Below are 17,534 nucleotides of genomic sequence, written 5' to 3'. Positions count from 1 at the left end.
GAGTAGAGTCACCGTCAGTCCGTGGGTCTCCACATGCAGCAACCTCCACGTGGTGAGACCTGGATCGCTAATACTTGCAATGTTTAATTGTAAATTTTTAAATGCAAGTATTAACGAGCGAATGGCTGCATATTGTATTACTCTTCCAATATCTTTTCAAACTAATTCCAACCAATCATTAACATATTTTCATTTTATATACCTAATAATACTTCAAAAGAAGAAATATGACAGAATTCTATTGTACAATAATTTCTCAAATAAACGAAAAGGAAATTTCTCTATCACACTTTAATGTCTGGTGTTGTTTCTATGTTTTCTTATTTACTATCATTAATTATTTTTTATAAATCTCGGGTGGGACCCATGGGAGGGGCCTGTGGGCGAGGGCTTCTGTGCGGGTTGCTGTCTCAGCATCATATAGAACTGTTTCTCTTGTCTTATTTTTTTGGGGCTCTCTATTCTTCTCTTTCTGGGGCTCTCTTTTCTTTCTCCAGCTTTCGTTTTTATCTCATATTTTTCATTTTTAATTATGTATTCATTTATGTTATAAATATGTTATTTGTTTTCAATTATGTGTTTAATTATGTGTTTAATTATGTGTTTAATTATGTGTTTATGTTTTTAATTGTGCTTTTAATTATGTTTTTGATTATGTTTTTATTTATGTTTTTAATCTATTTTTATTAATTATAATTTATAAGCTTTAGGTAGGACCCTTGGGATTGTGCATGCTGCTTCTCTTTTCGTTTCATTTTCTAAATCTCTTATCTATTTATATATATTTATTTTCTATTTGTATTTTATATATGTGTATATATATTATTTTCTTTTATATATTTTTTTGTTCTTTTATTTCCTCTTTATCTTTTTCTTTTACAGTATAGGTCATCGAGGGATAGGTTCATCAGCGGCCAGATGATACATCGCAGGGCAGGATTCATCATCGATTTTTACGCGCGAATACGGGAAGGATAGGAAGAACACTGGCGCGCGTGTCGGCGGGCACAGGCGTGGGTGTTCTCGGGCGCGATTATATTTCGTTTGATTGTTCGAATCGAAAACGCGAATTGTAGAGTAGAATCACCGATTTTCTAACACTCGCGTGGGTGTTCGGGCGCGATTAAAGGTCCTACCGTGGACTTCGTTTGATTTCTTCGAAATTTCGATGGGGGTACTTCGCGAATTTCGGCTTAACAGTAGAATCTACGTAATTATAACACACATGTGAGTGTCGCGACGCGATTAGTGTTTCTAAGGAGTGCGCTTTGTTTGTTCGTAATTCGGAAAGCACGAATTCGGATGTGCTTAATAATCCGTTATGTCTGAAGCAGACGGTGCAAATGGTGGAGCTATCTGTAAGAGGTGTGTAGTAGCTAAGCTACGCATACCCTGTTAGTTAAGAAGCCAGTGCATTGAAGCGGAAAGGTATCGCGGATCGGTATCGTGGAACGCGGATTTTAGAGTAGAGTCACCGTCAGTCCGTGGGTCTCCACATGCAGCAACCTCCACGTGGTGAGACCTGGATCGCTAATACTTGCAATGTTTAATTGTAAATTTTTAAATGCAAGTATTAACGAGCGAATGGCTGCATATTGTATTACTCTTCCAATATCTTTTCAAACTAATTCCAACCAATCATTAACATATTTTCATTTTATATACCTAATAATACTTCAAAAGAAGAAATATGACAGAAATCTATTGTACAATAATTTCTCAAATAAACGAAAAGGAAATTTCTCTATCACACTTTACTGTCTGGTGTTGTTTCTATGTTTTCTTATTTACTATCATTAATTATCTTTTATAAATCTCGGGTGGGACCCATGGGAGGGGCCAATGGGTGAGGGCCTCTGTGCGGGTTGCTGTCTCAGCATCATGTAGAGCTGCTTCTATTCACTTATCTTTCTGCGGCTCTCTTTTTTAAGTCATATTTTTCTTGTTTTTTTTTTCTATGTCATTAATATACTCTTATGAATTATGATTTATAGTCTCGGGTGGGACCCATGGGATGGGCCATGGGTGAGGGCCTCTGAGCGGGTTGCTGTCTCAGCATCGTGTAGAGCTGCTTCCATTTTCTTATCTTTCTGCAGCTTTCTTTTCTATCTAATATTTTTCTTCTTTAATTATATTTTTAATTATGTTATTAATATGTTTTTTCTTTTCATTATGTCTTTTCAGATTTTTATTATGTTATTTCTTTTTAATTATGTTTCTTTAATATTTATTTGTTATTTCTTTTTAATTAGGTTTTTATAGTTTTAATTATGTTTTTAATATATTCTTATTAATTATGATTTACAGGTTTTAGGTAGGAACCATTAAATAAAGCGGACTGTTGTTTCAGCAGCATGCAGAGCTACTTCTATTTTCTTATCTTTCAGCAGCCCTCTTTTATTACTCATATTTTACTTCTTTAATTATGTTTTTAATTATGTTTTTAATTACGTTATTAATATGTTATTTCTTTTTATTATGTCTTTTCAGAATTTAATTATGTTATTTCCTTTTAATTATGTTTTTTAATTTTTATTTATGTTATTTCTTTTTAATTATGTTTTTATGTTTTTAGGTTTGTTATTAATATGTTATTTCTTTTTATTATGTCTTTTCAGAATTTAATTATGTTATTTCCTTTTAATTATGTATTTTAATTTTTATTTATGTTATTTCTTTTTAATTATGTTTTTATGTTTTTAGGTTTGTTATTAATATATTCTTATTAATTTTAATTTTTAAGCATTAGGTAGGACCCATGAGATGAAGCGGACTGTTGTTTCAGCAGCGTGCAGAGCTACTTCCATACATATATTTATGTTCTATTTTATTTATTTTCTATTTATATTCTATGTACATATTATCTTCAAATTTCTTTCTTTTGTCTTTCTCTTGCTTTCTCCTTATCATTTTCTTTTACAGGATAGATCATCAAGGGATAGTGTCATCTGCGGCCGGATGAACCATCGCATGGCTGGATTCACCATCGATTTTTATTCGCGAATACGGGAAGGATAGAGGAACACTGGCGCGCGTGTCGGCGTGCACAAGCGTGGGTGTTCACGGGCGCGATTAAACTTCGTTTGATTGTTCGTATCGAAAACGCGAATTTAGAGTAGAGTCAACGTTTTTCTAACACTCACGTGAATGAACGCGGGCGCGACTTAAAAGTCCTACCGGGGACTTCGTTTATATTTGCTCGAATATTCGATTAGATTACCTCGCGAACGCGTTTTTTTTTTTAGAGTAGAATCACCGTTTTCCGAACACTTGCGTGGGTGTCCGGGCGCGATTAAAAGTCCTATCATGGACTTCGTTTTAGTGTTGAAATTCGGGGTGCGCGAACGGTTTACCTTGTAGTGCTGTACATAGCTAGCTGATGTTATGACAATCCTCATATTTGGTAGCGGGGCGGAAATCTCGACAAATATCATGGAAAGTCTAAATACCGGTTAGCATATGTCACTTTGGATTTCAACTTAGAGTCAACGTTATTTTAACACTCACGTGAGTGTTCGCGTGCGCGATTAAAAGTCCTACCGGGGACTTCGTATTGTTTGCTCGAATATTCGATTAGTTTATTTAGAGTAGAGTCACCGTTTTCCGAATACTTGCGTGGGTGTCCGGGCGCGATTAAAAGTCCTATCATGGACTTCGTTTTAGTGTTGAAATTCGAGGTACGCTTCGGATTTCAACTTAGAGTCACCGTTTTTCTAACACTCACGTGAGTGTTCGTTTGCGCGATTGAAAGTCCTACCGGGGACTTCGTTTTATTTCTTCGACATTTCGATTAGATTACTTCGCGAATTTGGATAGAACAGTAGAATCTACGTAATTATAACACACGTGAGTGTCGCGAACGCGATTAATGCGCTTTGATTGTTCGAAATTCGGAAGCACGAATTCAGATGTGCTTAATAATTCGTTATGCCTGAGGTGGAGGGTGTTGAACGGTAAAGCTCTCTGTAAGTGGGGTCCCTGTAGCTAAGGCTAGATACCTCCTGTTAGCTAAGTCGCCCTAAATATCCGAAGCGGAAGGCATAAGGGATCGGTATCGCGGTACGCGGATTATAGAGTAGAGTCACCGTTAGCTCGTGGGTCTCCACATGCAGCAACCTCCACGTGGTGAGACCTGGATCGGTAGTACTTGCGATATATTGAAATCTGATTGTAAATCATGCAATGCAAGTACTACCGGGCGAATGGCTGCATATTATCATGTATTTTCAAAATTTTTTTCAATCTAATTCTAATTAAACATTAACGTACTAACATTTTACATTACCAATAATACTTCTTCAGGAAATTAGATAACATATAGTTAAATTCAAAGATATTTTCTTTAAATTCGTATATTTGTATTCTAATTATCATATGTGTTAATTATATTTATTATTCTTTATGATTTTATCGTGAAATAAATATCTATCACGTATCTTTTGAGAGACGCACGGTACTATCAAAGGAAGATATATATATATATAAGAGACTGAAAAGTGTGAGTTCATGAACCCAATTATTATGGTCGCATGAGAAGGGAATAATCAAACAAGGTTATACAACAATGCGATGGACGCATCGTGGGGACAGCGTTCTCAGTTTGTATTCGTAGTTCATATTTTGTCCATACCTGGCTCTGAAGTCGCACACGCTTCGAATAAAAGATAGCGAACAGCCTTAACGTAACAAGGAGACACGATCTCTAACAGCACACACGAATTCAAAAGAACGTTGATTGGTTGCCACGAAGCAAGCGGGTACTTTGGACACATATGAACAATGCATCATCTTTGTATATCACGCGATTGTACATATAAATTAATTTATTAATTTTTAAAGTCTAAAAAGCAAAATGCCATTAAAAATGTAATTAATCTGTAACATGAAATAAAATAAATATTTTCTTACTTGCTAATTTAAATAGATCTTTCCTATACTTTTTTGTTCCCATACACTTGTTATCATACGTACGTAACTTCTCTTTTTACAACGTAAATCAAGAATAAAAAATAAATAAAAAATAACTATATAAAAGTAATTTCAAAATGAAATAATAAATAAATAATATTACAATTTTAATATATATAAAAAGTTATTAAATTTATTTAAAAGTTATTAATATTTATCTATTATTTCTGTTAATATATTTCATAAATAGTTGTCATAAAATATTTTTGTTAAACATTTGTAACAATAAAAAATTGTGAATTTTAAAATTTAATTATTATTTACTAATATGGTAAATTATTCTTTCACTGAATTCTCTGGTATTGAATTCATTCGTCTTATAATTATAATTCTCTGAGAAAGAATGCAAGAAACGTGCTCAGACGATAAAACTTGGAATTAAAAAGTAAATTTTTTCTTGTACCTTACAACATAAATAAATGTTTATAATAAGGAGAAATCTTGGCGTCTTTCAAGATTGTTTGAGGAGATAAATATATTTAACATATAAGAATAGAATGAGAAAAAACTAAGACATATGTTGCAATTAAAAAAAATACAATTATTATAAACTAATCGATGAATATAATTTCAAAATGTATACCAATTTAAGATTAAAACATTAATGCAATGAAATAATTAAATAAATAAAAAATCACAATGGAAAAAGAATTATATAAAAAGATTATATCGTTTAAGCGACAAAAAAAAAGAAAAAATTAATTAAAACTGTATTAAAAGAACTTCTTGTCTCTTCTTTCGGATTCAACGTATGCTTGCATATACGTTGTGTCTCTGACGCTGTCGACGCACATAAATTGAAAAACTGTGCTGACAATGAGACATCAGGCAATCTATAGGATCGTTAATTTTTTGTAGAATAGACGCGATACGAAGTCAATACGTATTCCGTAAGAGAAATAAAACGTTGATAGCATAGCAAAAATATAACCATGAGAATTCATCGCGTAAACCCTTGCAAAGGAAGAGAATCCCCTTACGTAGTATACATATGTATATTTCTTTATGCTAAATCAGAGGAGCTATGAGAATCAAGCCAACTTCTTTTCTTTCTTTTTTTTTTTTTTTTGTTCGAGAAGCTCATATAAAGCAACTCGATATCCAATATCAGAATATCTGTATATTGGTGGATATTATGGTCAAGAGGAAGGGAGGAGGACGAAGCTTCGACTGTTTTGACACGAACGCGAAGTAGCGCCACTGTCATAAACCCAAAGAAAAATGTCTAAAAACAAAGATTTACGTTATGAATTCACATGTTCGCAATTTTTTGTCCGATTTCGACTATCAAAGGCTCATTCGAAAAAGATTTTTTTTTCAAATGAAATTGACATTTTTTTTTAAATCTAACAAGATAATTTTCTATAAGGAAAAACATTAGAATACGTTAAAAATACGATAGAAAACGATATCTATCTTTCGAACTGATTCCAAAATCCTTGATCACCAAAATCGGACAAAATTTGCGACTATCAATATTTATGATGCAAATACTTGCAAACGCATAAGAAGAAATGTTAAAAAACAACAAACCTGATGGTACTCTTCCACCAAGCCATTTTCAAGTCATTAGCTTTTATCGATGTCTCTTTAATCGTTTGTCTCCATAACCTTAAAATCCCAAGCGCGCTTAATTTGATTGAAACTTCTATAACATGTACTTATAAATTATTATGATGCATCTTCGTTTGCTTTCTTCTTTTCACAAAATTAAATGTCAGAATCTTAGAAAAAATTATTGACAGGCCAATATCATTATATTTTGATTATAGAAACTAAATGTAAAAAGAAGAATAAACTTGGATGATTCTTTGGTGAAACTTGTTTTAAATTTTATTTTTTCTCGATTACTGCTTTTCAATACAATTTGTAAAAATAGCATACTATACCAAAATTGCTATACCGTTACTTTTTATACATTTGTCTATTTATATATTTATATCAATATTCCACTTAGTGGCAGTAAGTATTCTTTATAATCTAGTTTTGAAGGATTCATTGCATTTCTCAAATCCATAAGAAAAAGACATAAATAATTGCAAAAAAGAAAGCACAAATCTAAGTGAATGAATTTCTTACAAACGATGTGCACAACAAAAGTATGATATGAATGGCAATGTATGTGCGTGTTGTGGAAAAATTATATCATTACTGAAAAATAAAGTATTTACACGATATATACTTTATATTGTTTGTTCTGCATCGACGGGCCTTTTATATATTCAAATCAAAATAGTTATTTAATTATTCTCAACTTATAATGAATGATAACAGCAATGCAGAGAGAGAGAGAGAGAGAGTGAGAGAGAGAGAGAGCGAGAGAGAAAGAAAGAAAGAAAGAGATAGAAAGAGACATCAATGAAATAATTAATGTGTATATATGCATGTTAGTGTCAAAGATAATTCAAATTTATGAGATCAAATGTATCTTTTTATATATCATTCTTCATTTTATCTTGTATAAATTGTATATTTTACAGTTTAGTTAGTTTGAAAAATGCCATAACATTTTTTTAACATGTTTTAATATAATTTTTCAATCTCTAAAATGAGAATCAAATGAAATATTCAATTGGAATCAAAGAGATCATTGTAATATAGCTCTATCAAAGTGAAAAATAATATTCCATGATTTTCTCTACATCATAGCATTAATTGTTCACATAAGAATAGAATACTGTATTTATGGCCCGTCGAGACAATAATTTTTCCATTTGAGCCATATGGTATACTACGTAAGGTTGCATTAAAACTTTTTACATTATTTATATAGAATTTTAGAGATGCTTATATGCATCGGTATATCCTATCATTTTTATAAACTTTTTGATCCTGTTTTCTTCAACAAATAGATTTTCAATAAGAAATAAATTGTATATCATATACTTATCAATCGATAAGGACATCACCAAATTATGGCAGTCTTTTTCAATGGGATAACTTATCAATTATATTTTGGGAAAAGAATTCTATTATTTAATGCAGTATCTCCTCGTTCAATGGAAATACGTATGTAACTGTGACTGATGTTATATATATATACATATTTGTATATTATATATATATAAAACATATATATAACATACACATAATATATATACATAACATCTATATGTAACATATATATAATATATATATATATATATATATAATATATATGTAACATATATATATAATATATATATTATACATGAGTATCATCTGCATATAAGATTGAAGAAAAACTTTGTTATAAACTCATTTTGTAAAAAGAAAAACTATCACCGCAAAAACATATTGCTCTTGACAATTGACTACATATTAGTACGTGTACCCAAAATAATAAACGCACCTAATAAATTCCTTCGCAGAGGATTCATGTATACAACTAATAATTGTACTATAATCGCGCAAAATAAAATTAACTTGGGCATATCTACGAAATGCAAAGCGCCTGTGCAGTGAGCTCTTTCATGAGCACCTTCAGAGAAATGTACACTTTTTTTTCTTCTTTTTCTTCTTCTTTCTCTTCTTCTTCTTTTTCTTCTTCTTCTTCTTCTTCTTCTTCTTCTTCTTCCTCTTCCTCTTCTTCTTCTTCTGTCAACTGCACTGTGATATTATCTACAATAATATAGGCACCCGTGTACATCCATTGAAATTTGTTTTTTCTCTTTTTGTTTACATACAAATCAGGTACACACTCTGAATTTTTTCAATCGATTATGATGCAAAGCACAATTCTCTCTCTCTCTCTCTCTCTCTCTCTCTTTTTTTTCTTTTCTTTTCTTTTTTAAATAGAACCTGCACTAATCCCAAACAGGAAACATAAATAATTAAATTAACATCGATCGAAAGAATATTCATCATTATTCTTACTTTTGTAAATGTTTCTTTAATAAAAAACGTAACAGCTAGTTTTTTTTTTTTTTTTTTTTTTTTTTATAAACACTGAAAATGTAGATTACAACATAATATACTGATAACAATTCCATCTTATTGTGGAGCGTAGCTATATTTTGTTGTACCAACATTGAAATTATCTCTATATGATATTTACGTGTAAGATATTGTACAAATTTTCCATACATTTTGGACAATGTGCTTGTGTCATATTATGTTGTATCATTTGCAAAAATACGATTTACTATTTTAACAAAACCTGCACGCATGTATATCTTACATTAGCGCTACAATGTCCAAAAGTATAGGTCAAGTATTACAATGCAGCAGGTATATATATAGCATGACAATGTACACACATTCATTCGTTCTCATGTGACCACTCGATGATAACATACACACACCATATAACAATATTCATATATGGCTAATCACATTTACTCCGTGCCATAAAGGCTATTCAAGACTAACGACGAGAGATGTGCTCATACACATTGCTCTTTCTCATTGATGTGATCTCGTGTTGAAAAATAAAGAACGATCTATTATATTACATTTAAAAAATTTTTTCTCAGTCATTTACAGTAGGGAAGCATGGTAGAAGTAACGTTATTTTGAATGTATGCGATATCACAAGGCTGATCCGCAGCGGATTTCATCGTACGAAAAACTATGAAACGCTGTACGATACAACATACAGTGTAATGTCGCACTGTTCATTCAGGTCCATTGAGACCAGCTCACACAAGACCGTGTAGTTAGGACGCCATATGTCGGGCGGATCATTTGAGTTCCTGCCCTTCATAGAACATCACTTCAAGTAAGACTTGTATAGCGTTGTGCTTCTACACGTTTCTTTCTCTTGTTCAAGAAGAAACAATAAGTCACGAAAGTTTACCCTCTTCAAACGTGGTCTCATTGGCATTTGTCTGTTCAATCCAGTAACCGATGTGTTCAAATTAGAATTACTTCCTGGACTATTAGTAGGTCCTCCTGCATCGAGTTTGGGTTTTTTGCGAGGGCCAATTGCCTGCAGAGCAGTCAAATTGGCTTCCCTTTGCCTTAATTCTTCCATTTCTGCGCGTTGCATCTGAAAAATAATCAACCATCGACCACTGAGACTCGTCAAATTTTTTTCTTATGTTTATGTTGATCTTTTGTTGGTATATAATTTAAAAAAAAAAAAAAAAAAACAAACAAAAAAAAGCGGAAAAGAAAATGAAAGATTGGCATTGCATAGATACCTCTTTGGCTTTTGCCTTAAGTTTAGCTTGTTCTGGATCTTCCGTCTTAGCACGACTTTTAGCAGCACGCAAAAGTAATTCTCTTTCTTGTTCTTCATGTCTCCTGCGTTCGACCCTATCTAAATCTTCCAGAAATTTTAACTGCGCTCTTACGTCTTGCGTCACTTCGTATCTTGGATCCACCTAATCAGTATACATATAACGACACTTTATAAATCAAATATCTATATAATCTTATTAACTACTAATATTAATTATAAATATGAATAACTTGGTTTACCTTTATAAGATCTATCCTGTGTTCAGCAATTACTGCCAATTTTTCAACCAAATTTTTTAACCTTTCTTGTGCAGCATGTGAAATCAATGCAGCAACTTCCTGATTAGGTTCTTCTAAGCCATAATTAGAAACTGAAGGAAAAAAAAATGTATGTTTCCTTTGAAAACATCAGTACAATGGATTATATAAAATAAAAATAATAATATATTAATTATATATATTTTATATAACCATTGAGTTGTACCTATTTGCTTAATTCTTTGCTGTAACGGGGTCATGTGTAAGAATATTTCGTCTTTACATGAACGTATCTGTGTCCCTACAAACTCTGTTGAGCCAAGAATTCTTTGAGATTCTTCTGCAAGATTAACGCCACCCATAGCTGCTACATCATTGATGTCATCATCACCACTATGTAAAATAAAAATACGTTCTATATTCGTCTTTTTATCATTTCAGAATATTTATTTCAACGACATATCATTATCATTATAAATATGTATACATATGATATAGTAGAAATACTTACGTATACCCAGCCGAAGAAAAAGTCTTCTTTTCTTTTTCTTTGGCAGTGGGTTTTGGCACCAAAGAAGGCACTATGGTCCTGTTAATAATAGAGGGTGTATTGACTGTTTTAGCTTGTGTAGCAGTTGTTACTGTTTTTACAACAGTTGTCGTAGTTGGTGCCTTTTGAACAACAGGCGCAGTAGGACGTATATTGGTAACAGCTACTGTTGATTTTACAGCATAAGCAGTTGGACTGCGTACAACAGTCGTCACTGGGCGAATCTAAAAACAATTGACATTTATACAAATTACAAGATAAGAGTTGTAAGATACATCAAATAAATACTTACCAGCCTTTGTTGTACGGGTTGGGCAGGTCGCGGCACTGTTGTTGTGGCCGTAGGTATTGGTGTCATTACTCTTACTTGTGTAGTTTGTGTAGATGCAACAGGGATTGTAGGAGCGATGGCGGCTGTTGGTCTAATTTGATTTTGCTGCAATTATAAAACAAAGAGTTAAAATGTTTACAAAAAAAAAAAAAAAAAAAAAAAAGAATATTTGAACATTAAAAGCTCATATTATGCAAAACAACCTTTACCTGTGTTACCGTTGATGTCACAGATGCAATACAAAAAACAACATTGGCTGGAGGAGGTTTTATTCCTTCAATGATTAATTCATTCATCACGAGAGATTGACGTAGAAGTGGTAGACTTTTCTTGAGAAAGCCAATTAGGCATGGCTGTGGAGACGCATTCAATAATCTTTCAAGTCTATCACAAAATTCTTCAGGTTCAACTTTAGTGTCAATTAATTCTTGTATCAAAGTTCGAACATTTCGTTCCACTGCTTTAGGCTCACGACTAGACAATTCTAATAAATTCGCTAAAAATTTACGGCACTTTTCTTTGGTATTATCTGTAGTTTGACGCTAAAAAAGAAAGAAAAATAATAGATAAGTTGAATATAAAAATGGTAAGGAATATAATTTTGATACAGAGAGTGTTCCACAAAAAGTATTCAGAAGAAATATTCTAAGTTATTATAAATACAAAGAAATTTGACACGCTGCCTTTTTCTTGATAACATTTTTACATAGAATAAAATGTAACAGATATTAAAATAAGCAGATCTATAAAATTTTTTTTTTTTCTTTTTTCTAAAAGATCATTTGTACAATCTGTTTATCACATTTTATTCTATGTAAGGAAAGATTGTAGACGAAAGATCTATTATATTTTTCTCTATTTTTACAATAACTTAGATGATATTCTTTTGATAGATTTCATAGGATAATTTAATGTACAAATAAACTCACCTGTGCCGGCGTCTGAACTGTTTGAACCGTAGTAGCAGTTGGAGTAGCTGTTGTAGTAGCTGCGGTAGTAAGAGTAGGAGGGGTTGCATTTGCTGTAGTAATGGCAGCTGCCACTGTCTGCTTTAATATACAATAAAAACTTTTACATAAATATTATATATACAATTGGCAGTTTAATATTATTTTATAATAAAAATATGTTCTTAAAAAGGTAGAATAAACAGATAAATTTTTTAAATATATTTACTTTTAGCATAGTGCATTTTCTTGTAATCAAATAACTACAACTAATAAAATAATACATGTGTGCCTATATACATGCACGCAAAAAATTGTATACTTAATATAAATCTGAATCAAATATTTCTTTGTATTAAGCAATTAAAAACGTTTATTATAATAAGATTTATATATATTCTTAGACGCACTTGTACCTTGTATAGACTCGGTTCTTGTTAATTTTCTATTTAAATTCATTGTAATGCCTTAGTAAGGATAATGAACAATGTACTATATTTGACAAATGTATTTAAATTTAGCAATTTTATAAATCTTACAGATTGTATATATTTCTAATTTTTAACATTATGTTTAATCAATAAAATTAATAACATGAACTACCATAGTAAAACATAAATATGATGTAGATATAATAATATTGTTATATTGATTAATATGCTATATAAAAAAAAAAAAAAAAAAAAAAAAAAAAATGCCATCAAAATAGTTTCAATGATGAAAAAAAGTATTTACAGAATATATTTATATATATTTACTTTCCAAATGGATTGGTAAAAAATTTGAATTTACAATCCTTTACAACTAAATTTCTAACATCCCTATAAAATAAACTCAACAGTATCATATACAATACATAAAAATACTATCAAAATAACCAAACTCACTACTAATAGCAAAAAGATATAAACTACTCTATACAAATAATAGCATTCTAGCAAGTAAATGAAAAACAAAATTCTATCGCATTAACAAATAATGTATCTTATCATATTTATAATAAAACAAAGTTACTATAAAAGCTTTAATAATATTGGAAAATAGCATATTTAAAAATACAAGCATTTCCAAATGATAAAAAGATTTATAATTTTATAATGATCAACGAATATCTATAATAAAAGAAAAGAATATCTATAATACAAAAATAATTTCAAACTTTTACGAAGTGGAATGCAATCAAATCTTGTAGTATTGAAATGAAATACATAGTCTACTATAGAACACCATTCCAACAAACTAAAATCACAAACCAATGAGTTTCTACAACTACTACATCGAGTCTTATAGCAGGTATAAAAGTGCGTCACCTGAACAGATTTTCTTAAGGTGGCGAGTGGTGGACCAGTGAACTGAGTGTTCAGCCTACTTACAGCCGGCACAGAGGCTAGGCGATAGGTAGTGCCAGGAGATGGAGCTGCAACCACTGCATTTCCTGTGATACTATTGGGAGTAACAGCAGTACCTGATGGTGTTCCCGCTGTTGGTGCTGGTCCTACTCTTAATAATTGATACTGACCATTTTCGGTTTTTAATAATAAATGGCCTTGAGTTCCAGGTTGAAGACCATGTAGAGCTTGTAATGTGATCTGTAAATAAACATTACACAATATATATAAATATATATCTATATATAGATACATAAATTAAATTTAATTTCATCAAATTTCTTAAAAATATAATGATAATTACTTATAGATAACATTTATTAAAATTTGTGTATTATATACTAAAAAAACAAAACATATATTTTGAAACTTTATACATTGTTTACATATAAATTATATATTATACGACATTTAAAAAAAGAATTAATCATAACAAGATACTATGAAATAATTTTCAACAAAGTAATAGTATTTAAAATGTATTCTTCTTACCCCTGGAGCCCCAGGTTTCGTCCCAACCATGTGTTGACCGATAACCACTCTTGGTGCAACTTGCTTTCCTGCTTGCTGAGCTGCCACTGGTGTTCCAGGTCTCATTGCGTTAACATTGAGAATTTGCACATTGCTGGGTACTATAGTCGGTGTTACACCAGCTTTGCCTTGCAATGCCGTACTAACGACACTGCTAGCCACAGAAACAGGAACAGACATAGGGACGGAAACCATGCCACCGGGTGCTACACTAGTCTTTATCACTAAAGCAGTACCTGTTTGCTTATTTACTCCGGCTACTGCCTGATTACCGGTTTGACTGATAGTACCAACGTTTGAGACAGCGTTGGATGTTGTCTGTAGTACTGCTTGTGAGGTTATACCTAATGTACCATTAGCTAGTTGCCCAACAGTTTGTGTAGGAAAAGGAAGCTTGTTATTAGCCGTTGCTACTCCCGTTGTAGCAATAACTTGTCCGATCGTAGGATATATTATCTTAACAGGTTCTTGTCCTGGAGCAACTGCGTTCGAGGTGACCACATTTACTGGGAGTAAAGTACTCGTAGTGATCGATTTTGTAACTTCTTGAGTCAAAAGATTGTTCACAGGGGTGGCACCGCCACCGTTGGAAACCCCATGTTTCTGTGGTTGTACCGCCGCAGTAATGGTGCCCCCGTTGGAAATACCGCTGTTCACCTGGTGATTCTGTTGACTAGCAGTCGCAGAACTCGTTTGATGGCCAGAAACGGTTGGCGTTGATGTTACCAGCTGTGTTTCGAGGGAGCCTACTATCGCGTTCACTGCAGATTCATCAATGTCCGTACTCAGAGCTTCCTCCAGAAACTTAGCAGACGCCATTTTCTTCCAAGCTCCAACTGTAAACTGAACTGCGCATGCGTCTGTCGCAAATTCTTCCCATGGTGCATTGGCCCCCCCACCCTAACGTAGTTGAAAATTTTACACGACGTGTCCCCGTTCGTCGTCGGCTAAAAGCGCACGCTTTGTTCGTACACTAATCGTCATTATGAATAACGGTAATTGTGCTCGTACAGTTTTTAGTGTATTACTCGTGCACGAATTATTTATTAAATATTTTTCCAATCTTTTTTCTTAATAATATATCTCTAACTCCGTTTTGTGTCATAATTATCAATGTACAGCGTGAAAATACGTCACCCGCCAAAATGGCCATTTTTTGCTTTCGTACACACACAAACTCCTTTGCTTTGTTTATTCTATAATACTTTCGTATACCTTGATATATTTTTTATTAACGTTAATAATAGTAATTTCTATTCTATCATTATGAGTTTCTCTACTTTGACGTAGTTGAATTTATTCAAAAATATATATGTATAATTCATTCAGCAATCTATATGCAATTTATACACAATTTGATTTTCTATAATGTATATATATAATATAATGAAATCTAGTGTGTGTATGTATGCATGTGTGTTTGTGTATAATTCTATATTATTAAAATAAAAAGATTTTATATTATAGAAATAAAGAAAAATAACAGCGATACAGTTTACATGTATAAAAGGTGATCATAAAAATAAATGTTATTTTCATAAATGAATTATCATGTATCTGATGCAATATTATTTAATATTACATGGTATACAAGTTATGCTCATTTTGTTGAAAAGCATATTATATTCAAATGTTTTCCTTTCTTCCTTCATCAATAATTATAATAATTTTTTAAATCTCATAAGCATAAAGAAAACATGATGGGGAAAAATTACATACATAAACAGGATTAAATATATAATAAGAGAAATAATAAATCTTTGTGTGTAACTATTATTCATATAATAATTTACATTGTAAATCTTGGTATATTATATACAAATGGAATAAGAAAGAATTCTTTAGGTAAAATAAAAAGATATATTCTTTATAAAAAATAACAATATGTAAATTTGAATATCTAAATCATAGACTTTTTAGAATGTTTGAAATTATATTATTATGAGATAAGAAAAAAAAACAATTTTTTCATTTCATATAATTTCTACTTGCACATAGATTATATTTCAGCAACAAAATACTCAAATTGATAATAATTATTGTCAGAATATAACCTTTGACATATGGATAATCTGTATTCTAAAATTAATTCTACATATCTTGTACGTAAGTTCATATTACTTGTAATGCATTAATAATCATTATTTTTCTATGCGATTGTTATTTAATTATTATTTTATATAATGTTAATTGACATTAAAACAATTATTATTTAACATTAAAATAGCGTTAACAACTTCAAATGTTTATCTATGATTGCGTATCACAGAAATATTTCAACCAATCATAGCGAAGAGTTCTTTACATGAAGTAAAGAATGTCCAATCAACGAGCAGTATACTTCTACCAATCATATCTTCGTGAAAACAACGTTCTTATTGAGTCATACATTTCTGTGATAAATATCCAATCATCTTTATCATACATAATAAGCATTTTATAATCAAATAAATCTGTTTCCTAAAGGGAGAGAACCTTATTTTTAGGCGAATATCATTATCATCAATTAATTTTAACTTAATTAGGTCATTGTAACTAAATCTTTTAAGCTTCTACTTCCTGTATATACGTACGACAAATAATCTAATCTATCATCGATATATTTGATTTTTACCAATGATAAGTAAAAAAGTATATAAACGTTAAGAATTTCCGCTATACTAAGAAACAAATTTATTAAACCATTAAAAATATCAAGACGAAAAATGAAGCCTACAATTGTTCGTATTCATTTATTATTCATTGTCTTTTTGACAATCTTTGTATATTCAACAGGTAAGTAATTTTCTTTACTATTTTTTTATGGTGCAGTAAAGTACATTTTTCTGAACTATCATATCGATTTAAATTAATGCGCATCGAACTTTATCTCGCGATCACATAAAAACGTGCCCACATAAATATATACATATATATATATATATATGTATACAAACTTATAGAATCAAATATTGAAATAGTAAATAACCATATATAAAACGATAGAAAATGGAGAAAGAAAATGATTGTGCGCAATAAATATAATTTTTTATCATTAAATGAAAGCAAGCATCGATTGATTTTAAATATATATATATATATATATTTATATATATATATATACACACACATACATAGATACAATAGATCATCAAAAAATCGTGATGTCATAAAAATTGCCTATTCGTCACTGACGTAATTCATTTCGCCAGATTGGGAACAGAGTACAATTGAAGGGAGAAAAAAAAATAGAAGAAAGAAAAATAAATGTTCTTATTATCATGACGTTGTATTTTCGAACGACAATTTGTAAACAACGAGATCGAAGCTGCAAAGAAAATATAAGAAGACAGAACTTGTCCTAAATGAATTTTGTTTCGAAAAATGATCATCGAAGTCCTTCGTATGGTGTCGCTAGT

At 31.1% G+C, this 17,534-nt stretch overlaps 1 protein-coding gene across 3 annotated transcripts; it reads right to left on the bottom strand.

The window, feature by feature from the left end:
- Window positions 1-6,775: 6,775 nt before the first annotated feature.
- On the bottom strand, window positions 6,776-15,542 carry LOC124427969 (transcription initiation factor TFIID subunit 4). 3 transcript variants are annotated; one of them, XM_046971458.1, is made up of 10 exons: window positions 14,098-15,542; window positions 13,528-13,806; window positions 12,200-12,316; window positions 11,480-11,812; window positions 11,232-11,375; window positions 10,901-11,163; window positions 10,616-10,782; window positions 10,372-10,502; window positions 10,092-10,274; window positions 6,776-9,937 (listed from the first exon to the last, which is right to left on the bottom strand). In XM_046971458.1, exons 1-10 carry the CDS (start codon window positions 14,953-14,955, stop codon window positions 9,659-9,661), a joined length of 2,754 nt encoding a protein of 917 aa, XP_046827414.1. In that variant the 5' UTR covers window positions 14,956-15,542; the 3' UTR covers window positions 6,776-9,658. The 3 variants fall into 3 exon arrangements, with proteins under 3 accessions (XP_046827414.1, XP_046827415.1, XP_046827416.1); XM_046971459.1 differs by having other exon boundaries at window positions 12,200-12,319; window positions 13,591-13,806; window positions 14,098-15,541; XM_046971460.1 differs by having other exon boundaries at window positions 13,591-13,806; window positions 14,098-15,541.
- Between the last annotated feature and the right edge of the window lie 1,992 nt (window positions 15,543-17,534).

The sequence above is a fragment of the Vespa crabro genome, chromosome 11 (genome assembly GCF_910589235.1).
Source record: "Vespa crabro chromosome 11, iyVesCrab1.2, whole genome shotgun sequence".
Lineage (NCBI taxonomy): Eukaryota > Metazoa > Arthropoda > Insecta > Hymenoptera > Vespidae > Vespa > Vespa crabro.
This window is presented reverse-complemented; position numbering and strand designations above follow the sequence as displayed.

Bases quoted from the DNA above. Each gene is read 5' to 3' on its own strand.
- LOC124427969 (XM_046971458.1), bottom strand. From the start codon at position 14,955: ATGGCGTCTGCTAAGTTTCTGGAGGAAGCTCTGAGTACGGACATTGAT. The intron at 11,376-11,479 runs GTAAAGGTTGTT...TTATAATTGCAG, and splicing joins TGACATCAACGGTAACACAG to CAAAATCAAATTAGACCAAC. The intron at 10,503-10,615 runs GTACAACTCAAT...TTTTTCCTTCAG, and splicing joins GCAAAGAATTAAGCAAATAG to TTTCTAATTATGGCTTAGAA.